Source organism: Heterodontus francisci, chromosome 3 (assembly GCF_036365525.1).
Source record: "Heterodontus francisci isolate sHetFra1 chromosome 3, sHetFra1.hap1, whole genome shotgun sequence".
NCBI classification, from domain to species: Eukaryota; Metazoa; Chordata; class Chondrichthyes; order Heterodontiformes; family Heterodontidae; genus Heterodontus; species Heterodontus francisci.
In genome coordinates this window covers 135,276,960-135,302,364 of record NC_090373.1, presented here as the reverse complement: position 1 = coordinate 135,302,364, position 25,405 = coordinate 135,276,960, and the positions used below count along the sequence as shown (strand labels likewise).

At 42.0% G+C, this 25,405-nt stretch overlaps 1 protein-coding gene across 7 annotated transcripts in view; it reads right to left on the bottom strand.

Moving 5' to 3' along the window:
* LOC137361195 (bcl-2-associated transcription factor 1-like) overlaps window positions 1-25,405 on the bottom strand; it is a 58,276-nt gene that overhangs the window by 21,335 nt on the left and 11,536 nt on the right. For all 7 annotated transcript variants that reach the window (XR_010972110.1, XM_068026120.1, XM_068026124.1 and 4 more), the window contains exons 3-6: window positions 14,341-14,485; window positions 10,978-11,898; window positions 7,278-8,021; window positions 2,242-2,414 (exon numbers count right to left, since the gene is read on the bottom strand). Coding sequence is in view for 6 of the 7 variants with exons in the window: in XM_068026120.1 (XP_067882221.1) it covers window positions 2,242-2,414; window positions 7,278-8,021; window positions 10,978-11,898; window positions 14,341-14,450 (1,948 nt within the window). In the remaining variant the exon portion in view is untranslated. The remainder of the gene's footprint in view (window positions 1-2,241; window positions 2,415-7,277; window positions 8,022-10,977; window positions 11,899-14,340; window positions 14,486-25,405) is intronic.

Sequence of the window (25,405 nt, the reverse complement as noted above, 5' to 3'; positions counted from 1 at the left end):
GTAGAACTCCCCTGCTATTTTTCAAACAATTCCACAGGATCTTTCACATCCACCCGAGAGGGCAGATGGAGCACTCCCACATTACTGCACTGAACTGTCACACTTAGATTATGTGCTTGTAACAAGTCACATAAAATGCCCTATAATCAACTTTTATAGCAGTAACTTATTTTGGTAACCACGTAACCTTTCTTGCTATCATAGCCAATGCACAAGCGATATTTATGTATTGCTATTATTTTAGCAAACATTTTTATAGGTTGGCTAACTGAAATCACTGCACAGAATACTGGTTTTAAATGCTGAACCTCAGCATCTTGAATTTCTGCTGCACAGCATGATTTTCCTGAAGTAAAAAAAGTATGCTGTTTCAAAACAATGAATTAATTGAAACAACAGGCATTAAGGTGGTGATAACTAGTTCCTCATAATGCCTGAAAATATTACACATAAATAGACCATGACAGAAATGCTTGAGCTCGGTTTTATTCCAACAAAGGGTATACTGTTCAAATTAAGTTCTTCCCTCAGCGCGCCGCTGCGTGCTGATAAAATTCAGCCCACAGATGCAGCGGGCCAGGCTGAACTATCTATACAGGATAAACAGCTGCTCCATTGGTTAAGGAACATTCTTGATGATGCTTTCCAACCGGCCAAATGAGTTAGAACACCCTAATGCACCTGCACATCCAGAAAATGCACAGTGAAGTTGCCTGCTCCTGCAATCTGTGTTCAGAAAAGGCAAAAGTTGCAATTCCCATTTATTGCACTGCCCCTACACTAATGTTGACGGTAGCCATTTTACATAGCCTATTAGAATCTATTTAGTTATAATAGTACTATTTTAATGTGGCTGCTTCAGATATACCAGAACACCCAGGCAGCAAAGTTTTGTTTTCAAGTGACAAGTTCTTCCTTACCTTCTGGCTCACTTTGTCAATTTTTTTCCAGAAAGGGAACATCTCCAAGGATCCAAGAACTTAACTATCTGCTTGGAAGCTTAACGGCCCAACCATGATGCTGTTTTATAGGACAGTTAGCATATGTTTATGGTATCAAATGCCAAATCATTTCAACCCGGTGCATTGGTAGCCAATTTTAAAACTTCCATATTGTTATCACCAACATTTTTGGACCTCATTAAGATTACCATTAAAAGTAGATTCATGTATCTCTTTACAAATATGAAGCTCGTAAAAGGTGAGACTCATTCTTTGTAAATAGAAAGCTACAAAACATTACTGTCGCAAAATGGTTGTACCCAATTTAAGGAAGTCAGCTTTGACAGGCCAATTAAATACAGAATGGAAAGACTTAGCCTCCATTGTTAGGACAATACAGTAACTGCTCAGCTATACTACTTATTCAAACTTTTCATACAAAAATTGTAAATATTCAAGCTCTTCTGATGGCTCAGCAGTTGACAGCACTACATAGCTAACAGCCAAGGGATCTGTCGGAATGCTACAACTAATCTCAAACCTCCTAATTAGGAAGGAGCAGGTAGTAAATTAGCAACCAGGATTCCTTCTCTGGATCACTAACCAGGAACCCCTACTAGAAGTTCACATGCTCAGATGGCATTAAGCTTGGCTGTGATAGACACCACATCCCACCCCCACCGCTGCCCATAGAAAATAGCCTACCAACATGTACTGTACATCTTCACACATTAACAATGGGCAATCGTGTGAGGTTAAAGAGAATGTCCAGATCCATTGAAACATGTTCAACTGAGTCAACAGTTAAAAGAACACACAAAATTAATGCAAAGAATTTTTTAAAATTCAGCATTATTGTGGGAGCAGAAGCAACATTCAAAGTGCTCATTCTTTAGTTAACCCTCAAGCTCTGAAGAATATGAGCAAACTTTTCCATTATATCATAAAGACCATCAGGTCACTGTACTCAAAAATACTGCAAGTGTTGTGATACAATTTTATTTCTACATCTCTATTTACTTTAGTGAAAATAATGTTTCAGAAAAAAAATAGACAATTTTCATATGATGCACAGAACTGAGAGCTATGCTTTCCCCCTTGCAAGAAATAATTGCTTACCTGTATATCTTTTTTAAACTGAACAGTACCCAGTGATAAAAAGATGCCAAGTTTGGCAGCACAAATCTAGCTATATTACGTTTAAACTGACTCCGAATCAAGAGATGATCAAACAAAACATTAAAATGCCTCGAACATTTTTTTTTGTTACAATGATGCATCTATCCAGGTACCAACATACCTTTAACATGATGAACCAGGGCCACGATATGCTGAATAAATGACTCTGATGAACTTCTGTAAAACTGAGGCAACTTAAGGTGATCAAAGATAGAGCGGAATCCTTGCTCTTTCTTGCTGGAATGGACAAGAGCACTGGAAAGCAGTCTCTCAGTTGTCAGAGAACTTCCGGGTCTGTAAAGATAGAGAAACTACATTCTAATGGCTTTGCTGTGTGCTATACTTAGATAGGTACCAATCAATCAATGTACTTTCCTCTGTACTCAAACAACAGCAGGTACAGCAGCCTGTGGTTTGGCACAGGACTAGCAATCCAGAGGTCGTGCATTCATATTCCATTTGCAGAGTTGTGAAATTGAATTTGATGAATATGGCAATTTAGGGGCTATGATCATGAAAGCAACTGAATTGTTATGAAATTTCAACTGGATCACTAACATGCTTCAGAAAGGGAATCAGCCCCCCCCAACCGGATATGGGAGATGTGTAACTCCAGTCTCAAGCTATGCGGATGACTCTTAATGCCACCACTAAGCAAGGTCTGTTAATGCTGCCTTACTAGTGTTGCCAAGAATAAAAAAGGAACCTTTCTTTCCTATAGCATTTATAGGGTAAACTAAATTGTGCCACAGCACTTTTCCAGGGAGAGAAAAAGATAGCCAGAAAAATATGGATGTTTATTCCTATTTAACAAGGGAGTTCTTGGAAAGAGAGTTATGTAAAGAAAAACTAAAATTTGAGAAAGTAACTCAGATCTTAATTTGTAAATGAGACTTCTGTTCCATATTAGACAGCAAGAAACTCAGAAGAAAACTCCCAAAGTTAATGCTGTACTTACATTCCACATTTATATTGCCTTTTTTATTGCTCCACCCACAGTCCTTTGCACCTCTCAAAATTCTTACCCTCACCATCTCCTGACCAGAAACCAAAATTCCACTTCTTATCCATTGCTAAAGCTGCTTCTGTCTTTTGAGCAAACACATATTGTCCCATCAATAACTCTTAACTTTCTATAAAGTCCAAGCTGTTCAAGACTTGAATACTACTCACACATCTGGAAAGGCTCTGCCAACACCCCTCACACTCCTGAACAGGATGCAAGAAAACTTTGTTGCCCAACATCTGATCCCATCTCACACCTTCACCCTCCAAACTCACTCTCAGTTGTTGCAACCCTTCATATTTGTTGACAATGGTCAATCTTTGCCTGATTTTATTCCTCATTTCATAGAATTTAACAGCACAGGAGGCAGCGAATGGGACCATTGAGTCTGTGTTGACACTTTAAAAAGAGCTATCCAGTTACTCCGACACTCATGCTCTTTCCCCATAGCCCTGCAAATTACTCCTTTTAAAGTATATATCCAATTCATTTTTGAAAGTTACTACTGAATCTGCTTGAATCATCCTTTCAGGTAGTGCATTCCAGAACTGACTGCATAAAAAATGCTCATCTCCCTCTGGTTCTTTTGCCAATTATCTTAAATCTGTGCCCTGTGGTTGTTGTCCTTGCTACCAGTGGAAACAGTTTCTACTCTACCAAAATCCTTCATAGTGTTCAACACTTAAAATCTTCCCTAAGTACAATCGCAGCTTCTTTAGTCTTTCCACATTACTGAAGTTTGCCATTCTTGGTATCATTGCATGTAAATCTGCTCTGCACCCTCTCCAAGGCCTTGACATCATTCCTAAAGTGTGGTGCTCAGCACTGGACACAACACTTCAGCTGAGGCCTAAGCAGTAATTTATAAAAAGTTTAGGACAACTGCCTTGTTTTTGACTTTATAAGTTGAGGCACAAAATTCAAGCATCCTGTATTCTTTTACAGCCTTATCAGCTTGGCCTTTACAGATTTGTGTAAGTAAACCCCAGGTCTCTGTTTCTGCACCCCCTTTAATATTGTACCATTTTATACTGCCTCTCCTCATTCATCCTGCCAAAACTTGCGACTTCACATTTTTGTTAGTAAAGCATATGGGATCTTGGGTTTCATAAATAAAGGCATTTAGTTCAAAAGCAGGGAAGTAATGCTGAACCTTTATAAAGCTCTGGTGAGGCCCCAACTGGAGTACTGCATCCAGTTCTGGCCACCACAGTTTAGGAAGGATTGAGGGCCCTTGAGAGGATGCAGAGGAGACTTACCAGAATGGTTCCCGGGATGGGGGATTTTAGTTACAAGGTTAAGTTGGAAAAGCTGGGATTGTTCTCCTTAGAGCAAAGGAGATTATGGGGAGATTTAATAGGGGTGTACAAGATTATGACAGACTTAGATAAGTTAGACACGGAAAAACTGTTCCCATTAACTAATGGTACAAGGACTAGGAGACACAGATTGAAGATTTTGGGCAAGAGATGCAAGGGGAACGGAAGAACTTTAAAAAAAAATGCAGTAGATGCTGAGGACCTGGAACTTGCTGCCCACAAGGGTGGTGAAAACGGAGACAACCAATGATTGCAAAAGGAAATTGGATGGCCACTTGAAGGAAATAAACTTGCAGGGCTACGGGGATTGAGCAAGGGAGTGGGACTAACTGGATAGCTCCGTGGAGAGCTGGCAAGGACTCAAAGGGCTGAATGGTCTCCTTCTGTTCCGTAAATGACTGACTTTTTGAAGCCACAGTTGCCAACCAGCCTCCCAGTCATACTGCACAATTATTTACAGTACTAGTAATTCAATCTTCAACATCTCCAATATTTAGGAGTTTGACATCCCCTGGATGGGTCTGAATCTTCCCATCCTTCTTGGAATACTGCATGAATAGGAATAGAAGCCCAAATTTTCCTGATACCTTATCTGAAAGTACAAGAACCTTTAATGCCAGAGTCAGCACTTCTGTAGGCTAAATACACTAACCATTCTGAGGAAGGCATTTCTCTGAATTTGAGAAGGTTGTAAGACATGAAGGACAGAACATGTCCAAACAGCTCCCTTCACTGAATCAAATATGCACTGCCTCATCAGTTTCCACTTGTACAAGTGAATGAAAATCCCTGACGGGGATTTACTGAAGCAGTGGAGGACTCTTCTTTCTAACTCCTTACTGTCACTCCCTCTTTGAATTATTTATTCATTCGTGGGATGTGGGTGTCGCTATTCATCCCCAATTGTCCTGGAGAAGGTGGCGGTGGTGAGCCACCTTCTTGAACTGCTGTCCATCGTAGAGGTTTTATAGGCCATTCCAGAGGGCAGTTAAGTGTCAACCACATTGCTGTGGTTCCGGTGTCACATTCAGGCAAAGACGGCAGGTCACCTTTCCTAAAGGACTTTGTGAACTAGTTGGATTTTTACAACAATTCACTACTTTCATGGTCACCATTACTGATGCTCGATTTTTATTCCAGATTTATTTATTTTATTGAATTTAAATTCCCCACCTGTCATGGTGGGTTGAACTCACGTCTGTGCTTTACTAGTACAGTAACATCACTGTGTTACTATACTTGGTATCTTTTAACCATAGTATAAAGTCTACTTGAACGTGAAATGAGGCTTGTCTGCCTTGGAATAGGATGCCTTCTAAAAACTTACTTGACCCAAGAAATATTTTCTATTGAAAGGAAATTACAATATTTTGTTCCAAAGGTCAATAAAATAATTTAAAAAGGACTGGATAGCACTCAGATGGATCACTCCAGTTTAACAGATTGGGGAGGACAAGGGGACTTGAACATGTAAGATAGGATTAGAGTATATATCAGGCAGTTTTTCTTTTCCCAGAGAATTAAGAGCTCCCGAATACATTGCCAGCTGGTGCGGAGGGTGCGGAGTCTCCACATGCCTTAAAAAAGGGAACTGGACTGGTCACATTATATAGAAGGTAAGTGTCTTTATGGGAAACACCTACTCCATGTGATCCCCTGAACAGATTTCCATTGCATAAGTGGGTCAGAGAGGACTTTACTGGCTACTTTTTCCCCCTTATTGGCTCTGGGTGTTTACTGTTTTTCTCACCTCTCCCAGGAGATTACATGGCTGCTGGGGGGTGGGTGTGAGGTGGCGGTTGGGGGAAGGGAAAGAACTGCTTAGTCACGATGGTCTAGAGGCCTGCTACCCGACCCGAACCTGACGACGTGTGTCGGATTAGAGTCGGGTCGGGCCGAGTCCAGATCGAGTTGGGCCGGACACACATGGCAAGTGCTCTGTTGATAAGTATTGAAATAAATAAAAAAAAAAAAAAAAAAAAAAAACTTACCTGAGCTAGGAGTCCGGGACGAAACGGAGTCTGTGCAGCGAGCGAGTGACGCCACTATGACGTCTCATGCATGCGCTGCAGCTTCCTGCAGGTTCGGTGTCACGAAGGTAAGTAAAGAGATGGTTGGGTTGGGCCGAGAAGTGGCAGGTGCGGGTTGGGTCGTGCTCAGGGCAAAAGCGGAGGGACTCGGGCTGGGTCAGGCTCGGGTCCGCTGTGGTTCGGGTCAGGTTCTTTTTCCCGACCTAAAGCAGGCCTCTATGATGGTCCTGCCATTATGGTATATGGCGGGATTGATGGACCAATTTTGTATGTTTGTATATTTCAAATTAGCTCAACCTTACATTGCCTGTGGGTGATTTTTGAAATGCCAAGCCATGAAAGCTACTATTATCGAAATATGCCTATTGTTGGGAGATCTGTCAATTTCTGTTTATACAGAGGAAGCACTGAATGACAAGGACAGAAGATATTAAACAATTCACATCAAAAATCAATAGATCACCAACCTATCTTTCTATTTATATTATATTTCATAATTTTCTCAGTGAGCTTAAGTAACTTTTTTTTTAAAAATAGACAAATAAACCACTGATGCAAATGAACACTGCTAATTACTTTCAGATAACCATTATTTACAACAAATTATTTACTCAGCTTTCTAACCTCAACTGGAAAAAGGACACTCAGGAGGAGAAAAACTGCATGGACTCATTATGACTAAATTATGTACAAGATTACAAACGTTAATTTCACTAAGATTTTAAGCATATATGCAACAATTCAACAAGAAAGCCACATTCTACAAAGAACCACAACACAAAAATAATGCACACCAACTTACCGCACAGAGTCTTCAAACTGGGCTGCAGTCATTTTCAATTTCACTTCAGGCTGACATGATGTAGTGGCTACAGGTTTGATTCCAGGTGGACTTTCCCCTGTGAAAGACATTTTATCTCTTTCTCGGACATCCGTGTTCTTTTGTTGTGGCAACGAAGAGCTTGGATCATAGAGTTCTTTGAACTTTTCACCTTTCGCCAACTCAGGTGAGACTGGTTCTTTCTTTGGTGCTGTTCTTTCCTCATATTTTTTCTCTGCATATTTGTCTTCTTCCCTAAGCTTCTCTTTTACTGCACTTGATGAAAAGCTAGCCACATTAAATTTGTAAGACCTCTCATCTTCATACCGATCATGGTCTTTTGTTCCTTTGACTACAATTTTTGCTTTATATTTACTTTCCTCATAGTCAAAATCCCAATGGGACTCAGTTCCATAGCCCTTTTCCTTCTCTACTTGATTGGTCACACTGTACTGATATTTAGGTCGGTAATGATCTAATTCATCAGACAATCCATCCATAAAAGACTGTCTGTGCCTTTCTGGGGACTCAGTTAAGTAAGACATTTTTTCTGCTTCCTTTCTAAAGTACTCACCTTTAGAATTACCATAATCTACACCTCCTTTATCTCCCCATTCCCTCCCCCTTGCCTTGTCTTTCTCCAAACCCCTTTCCTTTTGAGCATCTTTCTCTCTTCCATCTCCTCTGTCCAAAACAAAGGTTCTACTCTCCTCATTCTCGACGTACCTATTAAAAGAGGATGAAAAAGTGAAATGCAACAAAAAGTTCTTCTGCAATTATCCATTTTAAAAGTTCATGATTTGTTGAAAAGTTTGATTGCTACTGAAACAGGAAGTAGAGTCCATAACAGAATGCTCTTAAATCAGTATTTTTAATCACTTCTCTAATGTATTTTATCCAAAAGCAAAGCTTAGGCAAATTATAAAATTGATCACTTTTTAATTTATTTGTTTTTATGTATAGAAATTCTTTACATTTATCTGGTCTAACTTCGATACTGCTGATTTGGAGACATGCCAGCTTCTCCAATTTCTTAAATCAGGTCTAAGCCAATTGATCAATCCTACACATTCTATTCAAAGGAACTTGATGAATTTCAACCATGGGTACCAGCACTTAGCAAATCAAGTTTAGAATAAATTCCAGTGAGGTCCATGGCAGAACAAATTGAGAGTGGTTCGGGTTGCACAAGATAACTTGATAAAAAAAAAATCATAGAATGGCTACAATACAGGAGACAGCCATTTGGCCCGTAGTGTCCATGCCAGCTCTCTGCAAGTCTCTCTGAGCTAGTCCCATCCTTTCCCCGTAACCCTGCAAATTTTCTCTCTTCAGGGGCTTATCCAATTCCCTTTCAAAAGCAACAATCCAATCTGCCTCCACCACACTCTCAGGTTGTGCATTCCAGATCCTAACCACTCATACATAAAGTTATTCCACATGTCACCTTTGGTCTTTTTCCAATCACCTTAAATCAGGTAACCAATGGCTCTCAACCTTTCCAGCAATGGGAAAGGTTTCTATCTACTCTGTCCGTACCCCTCGCAATTTTGAACACCTCTATCACATCTCCTCTCAATCTCCTCCAAAGAGAACAACCCCAGCTTTGCCAATTTATTCCCCTACCTGAAGTCCTTCAGCCCTGGAACTATTCTCGTACATCTTTGCTGCATCCTCTCTAAAGCTTTCACATCCTTCCAAAAGTGCAGTGCCCAGAATTGGACACAATACTCCAGTTAAGGACAAACCAGAGCGTTTTATGAAAGGAACTCTATGCCTCTATAAAGTCTAGGTTCCCATATGCCTTTTTAAACCACTTTCTCAACCTGCCCTGCTACCTTCAATGATTTGTGCACATATACCGCCAGGTGTCTCTGTTCCTGCAACCCCTGTAGAACTGTGCCCTTTATTTTACATTGCCTCTCCTCGGTCTTCTTGCCAAAATGAATCACTTCACACATCTCTGCATGAAAGTTCATCTGCCACACGTCCACCAGCCTGCCTCACAGTTCACAATACTTCCAAATGTTGTCCCATCCCCAAATTTTGAAAGTGTTTCCTACATATCCAAGTCTAGGTCATTAAGATACATCAAGAAAAGCAGTGATTCTAGTACCTGAGGAACCCCACTGTATACTTTCCTCCAGTCCAAAAAAAAACTGTTCACCACTACCTCCGTTTCCCATCACTCAGCCAACTTCATATCCATCCTAACATTTTCCCTTCTATTCCATGGGCTTCAACTGTCAATTCAATTATGTGGCACTTTATCAAAATGTCTTTTGGAAGTCCATGTACACATCAACCGCATTACCCTCATCAACCATTTCTTACCTCATCAAAAAACTCGGTCAAGTTGGTTAAACATGATCTGCCTTTAACAAACCAATGCTAGCTTTCCCTAAATAATTTGTATTTGTCCTAGTGACTTAATTTTGTCCCTGATTATCGTCTCAAAGCTTGGAACAAGGGCATAGCATTTGCAGTTTTCCAGTTATCTGGCATCACCCCTGCATATAAGGAGGGTTGGAAGATTATGGCCAGTACCACCACAATTTCCACCCTTACTTTCTTCAGCATCGTTGGATAACTTTTTTGTAAAATTTGCTCATGGGATACGGGCGGCACTGGCAAGGACGGCATTTATTGCCCATCCCCAACTGCCCCTGAGGAGGTGGTAAGCCACTTTCTCAAAACACTGCAGTTTGTGTGCTGTAGGTTTCACCAACAGTGCTGTTAGGTAGGGTATTCCAAGCAGTTGACCCAGCAACAAAGGAATGGCGATATATTTCAAAATCAGGATGGTGCCAGACTTGGAGGGGAACTTGCAGGTGGTGGTGTTCCTATGTGTCTGCTACCCTTGTCCTTCCAGGTAGTAGAGGTTGCAGGTTTGGAAGGTACTGTTGATGAAGCCTTGACAAGTTACTGCAGTGCATCTTATAGCTGGTACACACTGCTGCCATACTGCATTTGTGGTGGAGGGGGTGCCAAATCAGGAGGGCTGCTTTGTTCTGGATAGTGTTGAGCTTCTTGAGTGTCATAGGAACTACACTCATCCAGGCAAGTGAAGAGTATTCCATCACACTCCTGACTTGTGTGTTACAGATGCTGGAAAGACTTTGGAGGTTAGTTACTCATCACAGAATACCCAGCCTCTGATCTGCTCAAGTATTCACAGTATTTAGTTAGGTTTCTGGTCAATGGTGACAGTTAGAATGTTGATGGCGGGGAAATCAGTGTAAGTAATGCTGCTAAATGACATGGGGAGGTGGTTAGATTCTCTCTTGTTGGAGATGGTCATTGCCTGGCACAAATGTTACTTGCCACTTATCAGCTCAAGCCTGAAATGTTATCCAGTTCTTGCTGTATGTGGGCATGGACTGCTTCATGCAAGAATATATAACTTAAATCAAATTAGTTTTGGTTCTGAGCAACATACACTGAAGAAAGCATAATAAGCACTAGAAATTTGATCCATTACTAGTAAAATAGTGATAACACAGCTTTTGAGCAAAGGCAAGTGAATCCTCAAATTCTAACATTTTTAATACCAATTTTTATATTGTTGCTCTCTTCTAAAGCAAGTTTTGAATACATATATATTCAAGGAGTACGCCATCATTTAAGCTGCTGTTGAGAACAAAAATTGCCTTCAGAAAGCAAAGAAAGAAAACACGTTTACCTTTTCATGTACTTGGCTTTAGGAAGCTCTTGGTCCACAGTATCACCAGAAAAAGCAGACAGTTTCAGTCGAGCTTCTTCCCTTGGAACACTGTGTTGCGCTGGAACAACTTTTGTCGGGCTTTTCCGTATTGGACTACACTGAGAAGGACTGTATTGTGATGCGCTATGCCCAGAGGAGCTATGCTGTTCAGGGCTGTGCTGCAAACTGGAGGATGGTGGACTGGTCTGTGATGAGCTCAGCCGAGGTGGCGCAGCCTGCAACAAACTGTGATGGGAAGGAACAGAATGTGTTGGGCTGAGGCTAGTTGGGCTGGGAAGTGAAGACAGACTGTGACGGGATCTTGGACTATTGTCATTGTAGGTTGAAAGCCCTGCCCAGCTTTCACTGCGGATAGGAGGAGTTTTACGAAACTCACTGTGCACCTTAGTAGAATCAGATTCACATTTTACATCTGTTGCAGCCTTTTCTATTGGCTTGACCTTTCCAGACACCTCTTGTGGAGCTGTTCCCTCGGTTTTCTTTGCACGTTTGTCCAGGGACCTGCGCCGTTTTGAAGTCACTGGGGATCGGCTGTGGCGAGATGAAGAACGGGAAGACGATGAGCCACGTGACCTAGGAGAGGAAGATCGATGTGACTGTCGAGATCGACTTCTGGATCGTTGAGATATGGATCTACGTTTTGGTGTTCTTGACCTTGAACGGCCTCGTCGTGGACTACGAGACTGTCTTCGATTCTGCCAGTTAAGCCTGTAGCCTCCTCGATAATATCGTGGACCTCCTTGATAATATCCTCGCCCTCTTCCACGATAGCCATAGGGGCGTCTCATTCCTCTGTTACCACGATAATCCCGATAATCTCTGGAATAGTTACGATCTCTACTACGAGATCGAGAGTAGGATCTGGAACGCGATCTAGAACTGAGAATCCACAGGAAAAAAAAGTGTCACAACAAATAGCACTGTTTATTCCATAAGTAACAGTCCAAATCACAAAAAGCAATATTAACTGTAATACAGCAAGTTTTCCATTACAGCACATCTCCCAACTGACAGAAATTCAAGCTCATTTTTAGAGTTTAAAAATTATTTCCCCTTTTACTCAGTTAAAAGCTGCGAGAGTTAAAGATCACAGAAGCAATGTCAGTGTACAGAGCAAGTTATTACCAGTTTTACTATAACTCAACTGGATGAACAGCAGCTAAACCACTCAAGATTCAGTAAGCATTCTTTCAACACATACTTAAATAAGCAACTGAAATATCCTGAAGACTACATTAGCAGCTTTTCAACATGCTGAAAAACAAATGAATTTATAAAACACACAAAAATGTGTAATAGAAAAAAATTACAGTTTTTAAACCAGACTACAAGTACATTTGACTTTAAGAATATACAGTATTCAATCCATCAGGCTCATTCCTTCCACAGAATACACATAATTTGCCCTATCAGATTAACTGCCATTCATCTCACTGCGGTTTCTGGGATCTTGTGCACAAAATGGTTGCCGTATTTGCCTATATAAGTCACTCCACTTCAAAAAGTAGTTCATTGCAAGTGAAGCACTTTGAGAGACGTAATAAGATGCTATATAAATGCAAGTCGTTTTTTTGTCTTTATGATGGATTCTACTCAACCCACTCAATCTTCAAAATCCAACTTCTGAAAAAAAAAAGACAGAAGAAAGGCAGCTGACTGAGGCCTATGTTACTGGATTTGTCATAGAAATGGAACCATGTTTTCATCCTGAGCAACTATACAAACAAAATTTCTGTTTCTACATGCTTAAAACATAAATGGCATTTCTGCTCATTTTCAAAGAAAGGCAAACCCAATAATACAAATCTCACACGGCTGGAGGTTTTTCATTCCACCAAATGCTTCCTTCTAGTTTGCCCTTTCAGATAATTATTGGGCATAATGCCTTGAAAATAAATCTTTAACATAAGTTGTCAGCTATTTATCTTTCAATCCTGGAAATTATGCACTTGCACTGCATATAGAATCACAGAATCTGTGAAGGTCAATAAGGCTATAAAAAAAAGTTACATTCATTAGTGTAATTTCTAAAGGAGCTTTCTTATTCAAATCACTATGACTCTATGACTGAACCCCAGTATAAACTTAGCCAGCAATGAGCAGTTGTATAATACTTCAATTACGAGATTCAATGAAAAAGTTGGCTTAACATTCATTTCAATGATTTAGAACCACCAATTGTGAAAAGTAATAAGAATGCCATATGCCTAGTCACATTCATACAATTAACACAAGCTAATGCATGGATGTCTCCCTGCAGGCACCCCACAGATATATAGCGCATATCTCTGACCAAAAGTAGCATAGTGTAAAAACCTGGGTGTTCTGGATGCAAATACTAAAAATATCAGAATACTACTTCTGTGCTTAACCAAACAGATGTGTTTTTAATTACTGTATGTATGGCTTCTGATATTGTTACATTTCTTTTTATTTAAATTCTAGCCTTGATCATAAAAGAAAAAATTTGAAACTATAAAAAAAAGTAATGTGAAGAAATAATTGTTATACTGAAAAGAACAATTTGTGTGAATAGAAATTTTAAAAAGTTACTGTATGACACGAGTTGAGACTTTCACCTTTGGGACCTAGGTTTGAATCCAATCTCATTGGACGAGATTAAAGAATCCTATAGTAATCAGTGTCAACCCAGTTCTTTGTGGGTCTAAATCCCAAGCATAAAACTAACCACTGATTAACAGATTTACTCAAAGTCGCAATTAAGATTGGTAGAATCATAGATTTTACAGCACAGGCCATTTGTTCCATTGTGCCAATACTGACTCTCTGAAAAGAGTTCTCTGTTTAGTCCTATGTTCCTGTCATTTCCTATATGCTTTAACTTTTACTGTTGGAAGTATTTATGCACTTTGCTTTTAAAAGCAATTATTGATTATGTTTCGACCATTGTGGTGTGATCAAAATGTTACAGTAGGAAATATTCTTCTGGAGATACTGTACATTGCAGGACAGAGCAGATGGAAATTTAAATTGCATCTGTCTGTACTGTATCTGATTTAAGAGTACTTCATGCTGACCCTGAGCCCTGAAAGTGCAAAGCTATTCTATTCTCGGTGTGCACACCACCACTCTGCAAAAGCACATTTTTTTAAAAAACAAAGCTTCACAAATCTTTGTGCCCTATAGATCTGATCATTGTCCAACAAATAACCAAACTGTTTGGGATAAAAGCATTAATTTTATGTATATAAACTACAATAGTTCATCAAAACAACATTTTGCAAAAACATATTATCCAAACTACACAGTTAAAATACTCTGATCTTCCATTAAAAATTAAACAGCATCCAAAACCATTACCTATATCTCTTTTTCCTGGAACGTGATCTAGAATGAGATCTTGATCTAGAGCTAGAGCGAGAACGAGACCTTGATCTCGACGAATGAGATCGAGAGTTAGATCGAACCATTCTGATCTTCAAATTTCACTTACAAAATGCAGAACCTAAAAAAGAAAAAACTGCATTTTACACTTTACCTTTAAATGAGCTCGGAATCACAAAAAAAGCACTGTAGCATAGTAAGTCATATATCCAAATTTGCTGATGATACAAAGTTAGGTGGCATTGTAGCAGTCGAGATGATAGCATAAAATTGCAAAGAGCTATTGACAGACTAGGTGAGTGGGCAAAACTGTGGCAGATGAATTTCAATGCGGGCAAGTGTGAGGTTATCCATTTTGGACCAAAACAGGATAGAGCAGGGTACTTTCTAAATGGGAAGAGGTTAAGTACAGTGGATGTCCAAAGAGACGTGGAGGTTCGGGTGCATAGATCTTTACAATGCCACGAGCAAGTGCAGAAAATAATCAAAAAGGCGAATGGAATGTTAGCCTTTATATCCAGAGGATTGGAGTATAAAGACACAGGAGGTTATGCTGCAACTGTACAAAACCCTGGTTAGACCCCACTTGGAGTACTGTGAGCAGTTCTGGGCACCACACCTTAGGAAGGATGTATTGGCCTTGGAGGGAGTGCAACGTAGGTTTACAAGAATGATACCTGGACCACAGAGGTTAAGTTACGAGGAGAGATTACACAAATTAGGCCTGTTTTCGCTAGAATTTAGAAAGTGAAGGGGTGATCTGATTGAAGTCTTCAAGATATTAACAGGAAAAGACAGGCTAGATAAAGATAAACTATTTCCACTGGTTGGAGATTCTAAAACTAGGGGGCATAGTCTAAAAATTAGGACCAGACCGTTCAGGAGAGATGTTAGGAAGCACTTCTTCACGCAAAGGGCAGTAGAGGTTTGGAACTCACTCCCACAAACACTAGCTGAAGCTAGAACAGTTGTTAATTTCAAATCTGAGATAGATAGATTTTTGTTAAACAAAGATATTAAGGGATATGGGCCAAAGGCAGGTATATGGAGCTAGGCCGCGGATCAGCCATAATCTCATTGAATGGCGGGACAGGCTCGAGGGGCTGAATGGCCTACTCCTGTTCCTATCTTCCTATGTTCCACTGTACTTACAATAATCTCATTAAACAGCTCTATTTAGCTTATATTTTGACATGCTTGAAGCTATGCTAATTTAAGATTCATAACTTGGGTGATATTAAATGTTTTGGGTACTGTGTGCACTTCCCATCCACACTTACCCTTGCTTTCTGTTGTCATAAAATTGATCACATTTTCTATCAACATTTTACAGCAGTAAATTGTGGCATCATTTGCTCACATATTCCTGACATTTTGTTTTCTTCACACAATTTTATTATTTTTGCAGTTTAAGTTGAGAAGAGAGAAGGGGAATTCTGTTCAGCTGGTGGGCAGAAGAGGCTGAATTGTGCCTCTTATGTTCCATTTGTTAACAAGGCAGATAAAATTAGAATGATGTCTCCTTTTCTTCCCTATTCCCTTCTTCTATTCATCAATGCCCTCACTGAATTTTTTTTTTTTTTAAAGCTGTCCACCCATCCTTGCTTTTACAATTAAACTGCAACATCTCTAAATTTTTGTGGAGGTATTAACAAAAGTAAGGAATGCACAGTCGCTGATGGATATCAATAGTGGGAGACTTAAAATGCTCGAGGTCAGGCTTCAATGGGCTGAAAATCTTGGCCATCCCCTGACTTTGCTTCTGCTTTTTTTTGCCCTGTTTTTCCCTAAAGAGATATCACCGAAAAAACAGTGCCAGCAATCAAATGAAAATGCATCTAATCCAAAGAGGGTGACTGTCTCCAGCTGATGGAGTCAAGGACCATTCCAAATAACTAGGAAGTGCATACTAGAAAAGTTGCAGGTCTGTGAAGGGAGAGCTGATTAATGTGGCATTCTCAGCATAAAGCAGCCCTTCACCCACTTCTTCTCACCAGTTTCCATATTGGTTACAGTGCCAGGAGCAAGAATTTGAGATAAGGTACGGTGAAAATATCCTCCCTCCCACTCAGATTCTGTAATTTTCAAAGTGATTTCTCAATGGTAGGGGAAATCTGTTGGGTAAAGCCATTGCAGGAAATTCTCTGGTTACAAATGGGTAAGAATGGAAGTAGGCAAGGATAATATACACATTAATGGGTGCCAAGCACATTGGAAGGGTGATTATACAATAATCATGGACTAACTCTGAAGTTTTATGAAAATACAGACTTTGCCCTTAAAAAATGAACCTTTATTTTAAAAAGCAATCAATGGTCCAAATTGGCCACTGAAGAAAAAGGGACTGGTCTTTTGCATATTCAAACTGTCTGAAAAATACAAAGGACAAATCTTCAAAGTTAAAAGATGTTAATGGAACTCATCCTCCATATATCCTAAAACATTCCAGAATTGAATGTATTCTTCTGAAACAAAGGAGGTGTGAAGCAGACATGTCCTGGGCCATTGTGTGATTACCATGGGTGAGAAACCAGAGTGTCTCCGAACAGAAAGTGAGAGGCAACAGCTTTTCCTGAAAAAAAGAGAGAGAGAGAGAGAGGGGGAGAGAGAGACACACACACACACAGAAGAGACAGACAAAGCAACAAGGGAGGGGGAGAGGGACAAACGCATGCACACAGACACCCAGGAGAGACGTAACTTGTAACAGCTGGCATTCCAGCAAGCCAGAAAGCACATGCCCTGCTGAAAAAATCCAATATCTAATTATACAGCAGTGAGAGCTAGAAGTAACCCATCGTCTGCAACAGAACCTTCATTCAAGACAGCAATCTACAATCATCTCAGGGCTGCGTTCATCTAGAATTTGATTCTCAATGGAATTCAACAGCTTTATCATAACCTTTCCCCCCACCATTGAAAACCACCTTCCTTTTTCCCTTCTCGATTTGTCTCTTCTCGTCTGTGCTTGCATGCAAATGCTCGAGTGGATACAATTGCAACAATTTTGGGATAAAGGAACTGACTTTCCATTTTTAAAACCTACAAAAAAAACCTGTCACTTTCTGGTTATTTGAGAAATAAAACACCAAGGGGCTAAACTTTAATACAAAGATACTTGCTATGGTCAGGTGGAGTGTTGAACAGTGGGAACCATCCAGATCACACCACTTAGTCTGAACAATGGGTCTCCAGTCACAGCAAGTGATAAATGTTTTATGACAGGACAATACACCATGTAGACTCTGCTAAGTTTGCAGCTGTTTAAACTTATCTATTTCTTTTAATGACCAGAAAGTTTGTTGAATACGAGTAAGCACAGCCCAAGGTCTCAGAATTCAACTGCTGTTTAGTCAGGAAACACTGCTGATTAGAAAAGGCTCATCAATTTCAGGCTGCAGCTCAGAAGCACCCACTATTTTAAAATAGTCTTATTTTGCATCATTAAGTGTTACAGCTGGAGTATGATGCCTAGGTACACTGAACTTACACTGAATCTTAAGAAGAATACTTACTAGGCAGACAGAGCTTGGTGCAGGTGGCTGAGGTCTGGACAAATTAGGAGTTTATTGGAAGATGGTGTTGGATAAATTGTGTCTAAAAGGTGACAAACATGGACAAGGGCTTCAGTGACAATGTGGTCAGGGTCAACGTGGAAACTGGGTGAGTTAATTCAAAAGGTTATTTTTATTTTCTATGCAACTAGAGATAAGACCTTGGCTTTATTTATGGAAAGATAAAAGAGTACGTAGACATTGTTGCTCCGATACTACTGTTCCTGGAATTTTTTTTTTCTGCATTGCAAATGACTACATTCGCGTCTTTACACTCAGTATATCAGAAATTTGTATTAGACAGTAGCATTATTTGAATTCATGCAAATGTAGAGTTTACTCCATAAGATATTTGAAATGCCAACCCTTTACTCTCTGCAGCATGATATCCCAAGCCTCAGTACAAAACATACAACTAGAAACAAGTGCAATAACCAGCCATTAGTTAGTACAAACGCTAGTCTGTATCAAATGCTATTGGGCATGATTACAAAAAGTTAGAAAGCTCCTAAACAAAGTGATTAAATGCATCATAACTGTACAGTGACCTTCTACATTAAACATCTAATTCTGAATCGATGCTAATGAATTTTTTAAACTAAGAAAACATGAAATTCTCCCAACCATCACCCAAATGAAAGTAAAATTAAGGGAATTCCACTTAGTCATGTGAATTGTATAGCATTACAAGTGAAAATACAGTATTAAATTGATTACTATGTCACACTCAACTATATAACTAAAATAATCCAAGAATACAACATCTAAACTGACAGAGGGGAAGGGAAAAACATGGCTGTCATTTGTTCCAACCACTCCTGTGCTCTATTGGGCTGGATATACATTTGGCCTAACCATCAGCCTCAAGAAAACGAACATCATGGGGCAGGATGTCAGAAATGCTCCATCCATCAATATTGGCGACCACGCTCTGGAAGTGGTTCAAGAGTTCACCTACCTAGGCTCAACTATCACCAGTAACCTGTCTCTAGATGCAGAAATCAACAAGCGCATGGGTAAGGCTTCCACTGCTATGTTCAGACTGGCCAAGAGAGTGTGGGAAAATGGCGCACTGACACGGAACACAAAAGTCCGAGTGTATCAGGCCTGTGTCCTCAGTACCTTGCTCTACGGCAGCGAGGCCTGGACAACGTATGCCAGCCAAGAGCGACGTCTCAATTCATTCCATCTTCGCTGCCTTCGGAGAATACTTGGCATCAGGTGGCAGGACTATATCTCCAACACAGAAGTCCTTGAAGCGGCCAACATCCCCAGCTTATACACACTACTGAGTCAGCGGCGCTTGAGATGGCTTGGCCATGTGAGCCGCATGGAAGATGGCAGGATCCCCAAAGACACATTGTACAGCGAGCTCGCCACTGGTATCAGACCCACCGGCCGTCCATGTCTCCGTTATAAAGACGTCTGCAAACGCGACATGAAATCGTGTGACATTGATCACAAGTCGTGGGAGTCAGTTGCCAGCATTCGCCAGAGCTGGCGGGCAGCCATAAAGACAGGGCTAAATTGTGGCGAGTCGAAGAGACTTAGTAGCTGGCAGGAAAAAAGACAGAGGCGCAAGGGGAGAGCCAACTGTGCAACAGCCCCAACAAACAAATTTCTCTGCAGCACCTGTGGAAGAGCCTGTCACTCCAGAATTGGCCTTTATAGCCACTCCAGGCGCTGCTTCACAAACCACTGACCACCTCCAGGCGCGTATCCATTGTCTCTCGAGATAAGGAGGCCCAAAAGAATACATTGTAGCAAGTTTCAACTCTTAGTTGCTTGGTCTGTCTCCAGAGTTGTCAAGAGGGAAGAAAAATAGCGTACTGAAACTTTTCAGAAAGGCAGCAGTGGTCAGGTAGGCAGAAATCAGTGTTTGGACATGCATGATTTTGGAGGTAACCTGCTTTGCTATTTGATCATACTTGCACTCAAGGTCATCGAGTGTCTTGGTCAGTCCTTTTTTTCTTCTTCTTTGGCCTCCTTATCTCGAGAGACAATGGATACGCGCCTGGAGGTGGTCAGTGGTTTGTGAAGCTGCGCCTGGAGTGGCTATAAAGGCGAATTCTAAAGTGACAGGCTCTTCCACAGGTGCTGCAGAGAAATTTGTTTGTCAGGGCTGTTACACAGTTGGCTCTCTCCTTGCGCCTCTGTCTTTTTTCCTGCCAACTACCAAGTCTCTTCGACTCGCCACACTTTAGCCCCGTCTTTATGGCTGCCCGCCGGCTCTGGCGAACGCTGGCAACTGACTCCCACGACTTGTGATCAATGTCACAGGATTTCATGTCGCGTTTGCAGTCTTTAAAGCGGAGACATGGACGGCCGGTGGGTCTGATACCAGTGGCGAGCTCGCTGTACAATGTGTCTTTGGGAATCCTGCCATCTTCCATGCGGCTCACATGGCCAAGCCATCTCAAGCGCCGCTGACTCAGTAGTGTGTATAAGCTGGGGATGTTGGCCGCCTCGAGCACTTCTGTGTTGGAGATACGGTCCTGCCACCTAATGCCAAGTATTCTCCAGAGGCAGCGAAGATGGAATGAATTGAGACGTCGCTCTTGGCTGACATACGTTGTCCAGGCCTCGCTGCCATAGAGCAAGGTACTGAGGACACAGGCCTGACACGGACTTTTGTGTTCCGTGTCAGTGCGCCATTTTCCCACACTCTCTTGGCCAGTCTGGACATAGCAGTGGAAGCCTTTCCCATGCGCTTGTTGATTTCTGCATCTAGAGACAGGTTACTGGTGATAGTTGAGCCTAGGTAGGTGAACTCTTGAACCACTTCCAGAACATGGTCGCCAATATTGATGGATGGAGCAATGCTAGAATAAAGCGCTAGTCTCAGTAATGGTGATCATCAAACTACCAGATTGTCATTAAAAAAACCTATCTGGTTCTCTAATGCCCCCTAGGGAAGAAAATCTGCAGTCCTCACCCAGTCTGGGCTAGATGTGACTTGTGACCCACACGCAAGGTGATTGACTTTTAACTGCCCTCTGAAATGGCCTGGCAAGCCACTCAGTTATGTCAAACAGCTACGAAAGAGTCGAAGAATAAAACCGGACGGAACACCTGCCATCGACCTAGACATTTTGAATACAACAAAGGCACACCCAGCCCAGTCAACCCTGCAAAGTTGCAACATCCTCCTCACAAACATCTGGGGACTTGTGCAAAATTGGGAGAGCTGTCCCACAGACTAGTTAAGCAACAGCCTGACATACTGTCATACTCACAGAATCATACCTTTCAGCCAATGAGCAGGAAAGTGGAGTTGAGGCAGATCAGCCATGATTGTATTGAATGGTGGAACAGGCTCGAGGGATGATATGGTCTACTCCTATTTATGTCCCAGACTCCTCCAATACCATCCTTGGGCATGGGCAAGGAAAACTTCCTGCTGATTACCACCTACCGGCCTCCCTCAACTGATGAATCAGTGCTCCATGTTGAACACCACTTGGAAGGATTGAGAGTAGCAAGGGCACAGAATATACTCTGGGTGGGGGACTTCAATGTCCATCACCAAAAGTGGCTTAGTAGCACCATGAATAACGGAGCTGGCCAAGTCCTGAAGAACACATCTGTCACAATGGGCCTGCTGTAGGTGTTGAGAAAGCCAACTAACAGGGGGTGGGGGGGGGAGGAACCTACTTGACCTCGTCCAGACCAATCTACCCATGACAGCATTGGTAGGAGTGAACACCATACAGTCCTTGTGGGGACAAAGTCCCATTTTCACAGAGGACACCCTCCATCTAGCAGCTCAAAACTGGACATCTTTGAGGTGCTAGGGACCAGTAGAATTTTATTCCAATCTACCATTGCCATTAAGCCAGGGGACTAACACTGGTTCAATGAGGAGTGCAGGAGCAGCACCAGCAATACCTAAAAATGAGGTGTCAACCTGGGTGAAACTACAACACAGGACTACATACATGCTAAACAGCAGAAGCAGCATGCTATAGACAGAGCTAAGCAATCCCCTAGCCAAATGGATCAGGTCAAAGCTCTACAGTCCTGCCACATCCAGTCACGAATGGTGATGGTCAATTAAATTAAACAGGAGGAGGCAGCTTCACGAACATCCCCATCCACAATGGTGGTGAGCCCAGCACGTTAGTGCAAAAGACAAGACTGAAGCATCTGCAACCATCTTCAGCCAAAAGTACTGAGTGGATGATCCACATCAACTCCCTCCCGAGGTCCCCAGCATCAGAGTCTTCAACCAATTTTATTCAATCCACATGATATCAAGCAGCAGCACAGCACACTGGATACAGCAAAAAGGATATGGGGTCTGACAACATCCCGGCTGTAGTGCTGCGGACGCGTGCTCCAGAGCTAGCTAAGCCCCCAGACAAGCTGTACTAGAACAGCTACAATACACAGACATTCACCCGACAAAGTGGAACATTGCCCAGGTATGTGCTGTCCACAAAAAGCAAGATAACTCCAATCCCACCATATCAGGTTACTCTAAGTCATTAGCCAAGTGATGGAAGGGGTCACTGACAGTGCTATCAAGCAGCACTTACTAACTGCCTGCTCACCAATGTTCAGTTTGGGTTCTGCCACGACCAGGACCACTAGGCTCCAGGCCTCAAGTCAGCCTTTGTACAAAAATGAACAGGAGAGCTGAAATTCAGAAGTGAGGCGAGAGTGACTGCCCTTAACATCAAGACAGCATTTGATAGATTGGGGCATCAAGGAACTCTAGTAAAATTGATGTCATGGAAATCATGGAGATACAGTCATACCTAGCACAAAGGAAGATGTCTGTGATTGTTGGAGGTTAATCATTTCAGCCCCAGGAAGTAGTTCCTCGGGGCAATGTCCTAGGTTCAAATATCTTCAGCTACTTCATCAATGACTTTCCCTCCATCATAAAAGGTCAGAAGTGGGGACGTTGGCTGATGATTGTAGTATTCAGGTCCATTTGCGACTCCTCAGATACTGAAAGCAGTCCATGCCTGCATGCAGCAAGAACTGGACAACATTCAGGCTTGGGCTTTTTTTTTTTAAAATACTTGTTCGTGGGATGTGGGCATCACTGGCTAGGCCAGCATTTTTTGCCCTAGAGAAGATAGTGGTGAGCTGCCTTCTTGAACCGCTGCAGTCCTTGGGATGTAGGTACACCCGCAGTGTTGTTAGGAAGGGAATTCCAGGATTTTGACCCAGCAACAGAAGGAACAGCGATACAGTTCCAAATCAGGATATTGTGTGGCTTGGAGGAGAACTTGCAGCTGGTGGTGTGCCCATGCATTTTCTGCCCTTGATCTTCTAGGTGGGAGAGGTCAAAGGTTTAGAAAGTGCTGTCGAACGAGCCTTGGTGAGTTGCTGCAGTGCATCTTGCATATGGTACAGAATGCTGCCACTGTGCGTTGGTGGTGGAGACAATGAATGTTAAAGGTGGTGAATGGGGTGCCAGTCAAGCAGACTGCTTTGCCCTGGTTGGTGTCGAGTTTCCTGAGTGTTGTTGCAACTGCACCCATCCAGCCAAGTGAAGAGTATTCCATCACTCTCCTGATTTGTAGATGGCATTGGGGAGTCAGGTGAATTACTCGCTGCAGAATTCCCAGTCTCTGATCTGCTCTTGTAGCCACAGCATTTATGTGGCTGGTCCAGTTCTGGTCAATAGTAACCCCCAGGATGTTGATAGTGGTGTACTCAGCAATGAAAATGTCATTTAACATCAAGGGGAGACAGTTAGATTCTCCCTTGTTGGAGATGGTCATTGCCTGGCACTTGTGCGGTGCGAATGTTACTTGCCACTTACCAGCCCAAGCCTCTAAGTTATCCAGGTCTTACTGCATCTGGACATGGGCTGCTTCAGTATCTGAGTCGTCGCAAATGGTGAACACTGTGAAATCAGCGAACATCCCCACTTCTGACCTTATGATGGAAGATCACTGATGAAGGAGCTAAAGATGATTAGGCCTAGGACACTACCCTGAGGAATTCTTGCAGTAATGTCCTAGGACTGAGATGATTGACATTCAACAACCACAACCATCTTCCTTTCTGCTGGATATGAATCCAACCAGCAGAGAGTTTTCCCCCTGATTCCCATTGACTCCAGTTTTGCTAGGGCTCCTTGATGCCATACTCAGTCAAATGCTACCTTGATGTCAAGAGCAGTCACTCTCACCTCACTTCTGGAGTTCAGCTGTTTTGTCTGTGTTTGAACAAAGGCTAAAGTGAGGTCAGGAGCTGAGTAGCCCTGGTGGAACCCAAACTGAGCATCAGTGAACAGGTTATTGCTGAGCAAATGCTGCTTGATAGCAGTGTTGACGACACCTTTCATCACTTTGCTGATGATCGAGAGTAGATTGATAGGACAAATCCAACACGGCCAATTACTGCCCTCTTTTTTTTTTTGTGTACAGGACATGCCTGGGCAATTTTCCACATTGCCGGGTAGATGCCAGTGTTGTAGCTGTGCTGGAACAGCTTGCATAGGGGCACGGTCAGTTCTGGAGCACAAATTTTCAGTACTATTGCCAGAATGTTGTCAGAGCCCATAGCCTTTGCAGTATCCAGTGCCTTCAGCTGTTTCCTGATATCACATCGAGTGAACTGGATTGGCTGAAGACTGGCATCTGTGATGCTGAGGACCTCAGGAGGAGGCAGAGATGGATCATCCACTCGGCACTCCTGTCTGCAGATAGATGCAAATGTTTCAGCTTTTTCTTTTGCACTGATATGCTGGGCTCCCCCATCATTGAGGATGGGGATATTTGTGAAGCCTCCTCCTCCTATCAGTTGATTAATTGTTCACCATCATTCACGACTGGATGTGGCAAGACTGCAGAGCTTAGATCTGATCCATTGGTTGTAGGATCGCTTAGCCCTGTCTACTGCATGCTGCTTCCGCTATTCGGCATGCATGCAATCCTGTGTTGTAGCTCCACCAGGCTGACACCTCATTTTAGGTGTGGCTGGTGCTGCTCCTGGCATGCCCACCTGCACTTTTCATTGAACCAGGGCTGGTTCCCCACCCCAGCTTGATGGTATCACACCAATATGTTACGTTGAATGATAACTTTTTTTAATCTACCGGCTAGAGACCTGAATTTATATTTTTTAAAGAAATTAAAAAGGAACAGATAAAAGGTGACTTTACTAGCAGCTTAAGAAAGCCATCTAATTTGCAACACTGTATCCTACATTGCATAGCCTGTGAGGTTGGAGGCGAAGAGTCTGCCTCGTCCCAGCAAGAACCAGAACCTGGGAAATTTAAGGGAACTGCCTGTTCCCATTAACAAGGCATCAAGACTATTACTTGAATAATAGGACCCTGGTTGTGAGAAAGAAATACCCAGGCATGGGCTGTTTTAGTTGCAAGAAATACACTGCTAATTACCATACTTGAATTACTGGGTGACTGTCATGTGACAAGTCCCCCTCCCAACCCAATCTGTGTTTTAAGCTGTTGTTTCTCTGCAGCAAACCGAGAAGCATCTGGACTTGGACATGTGCAGACC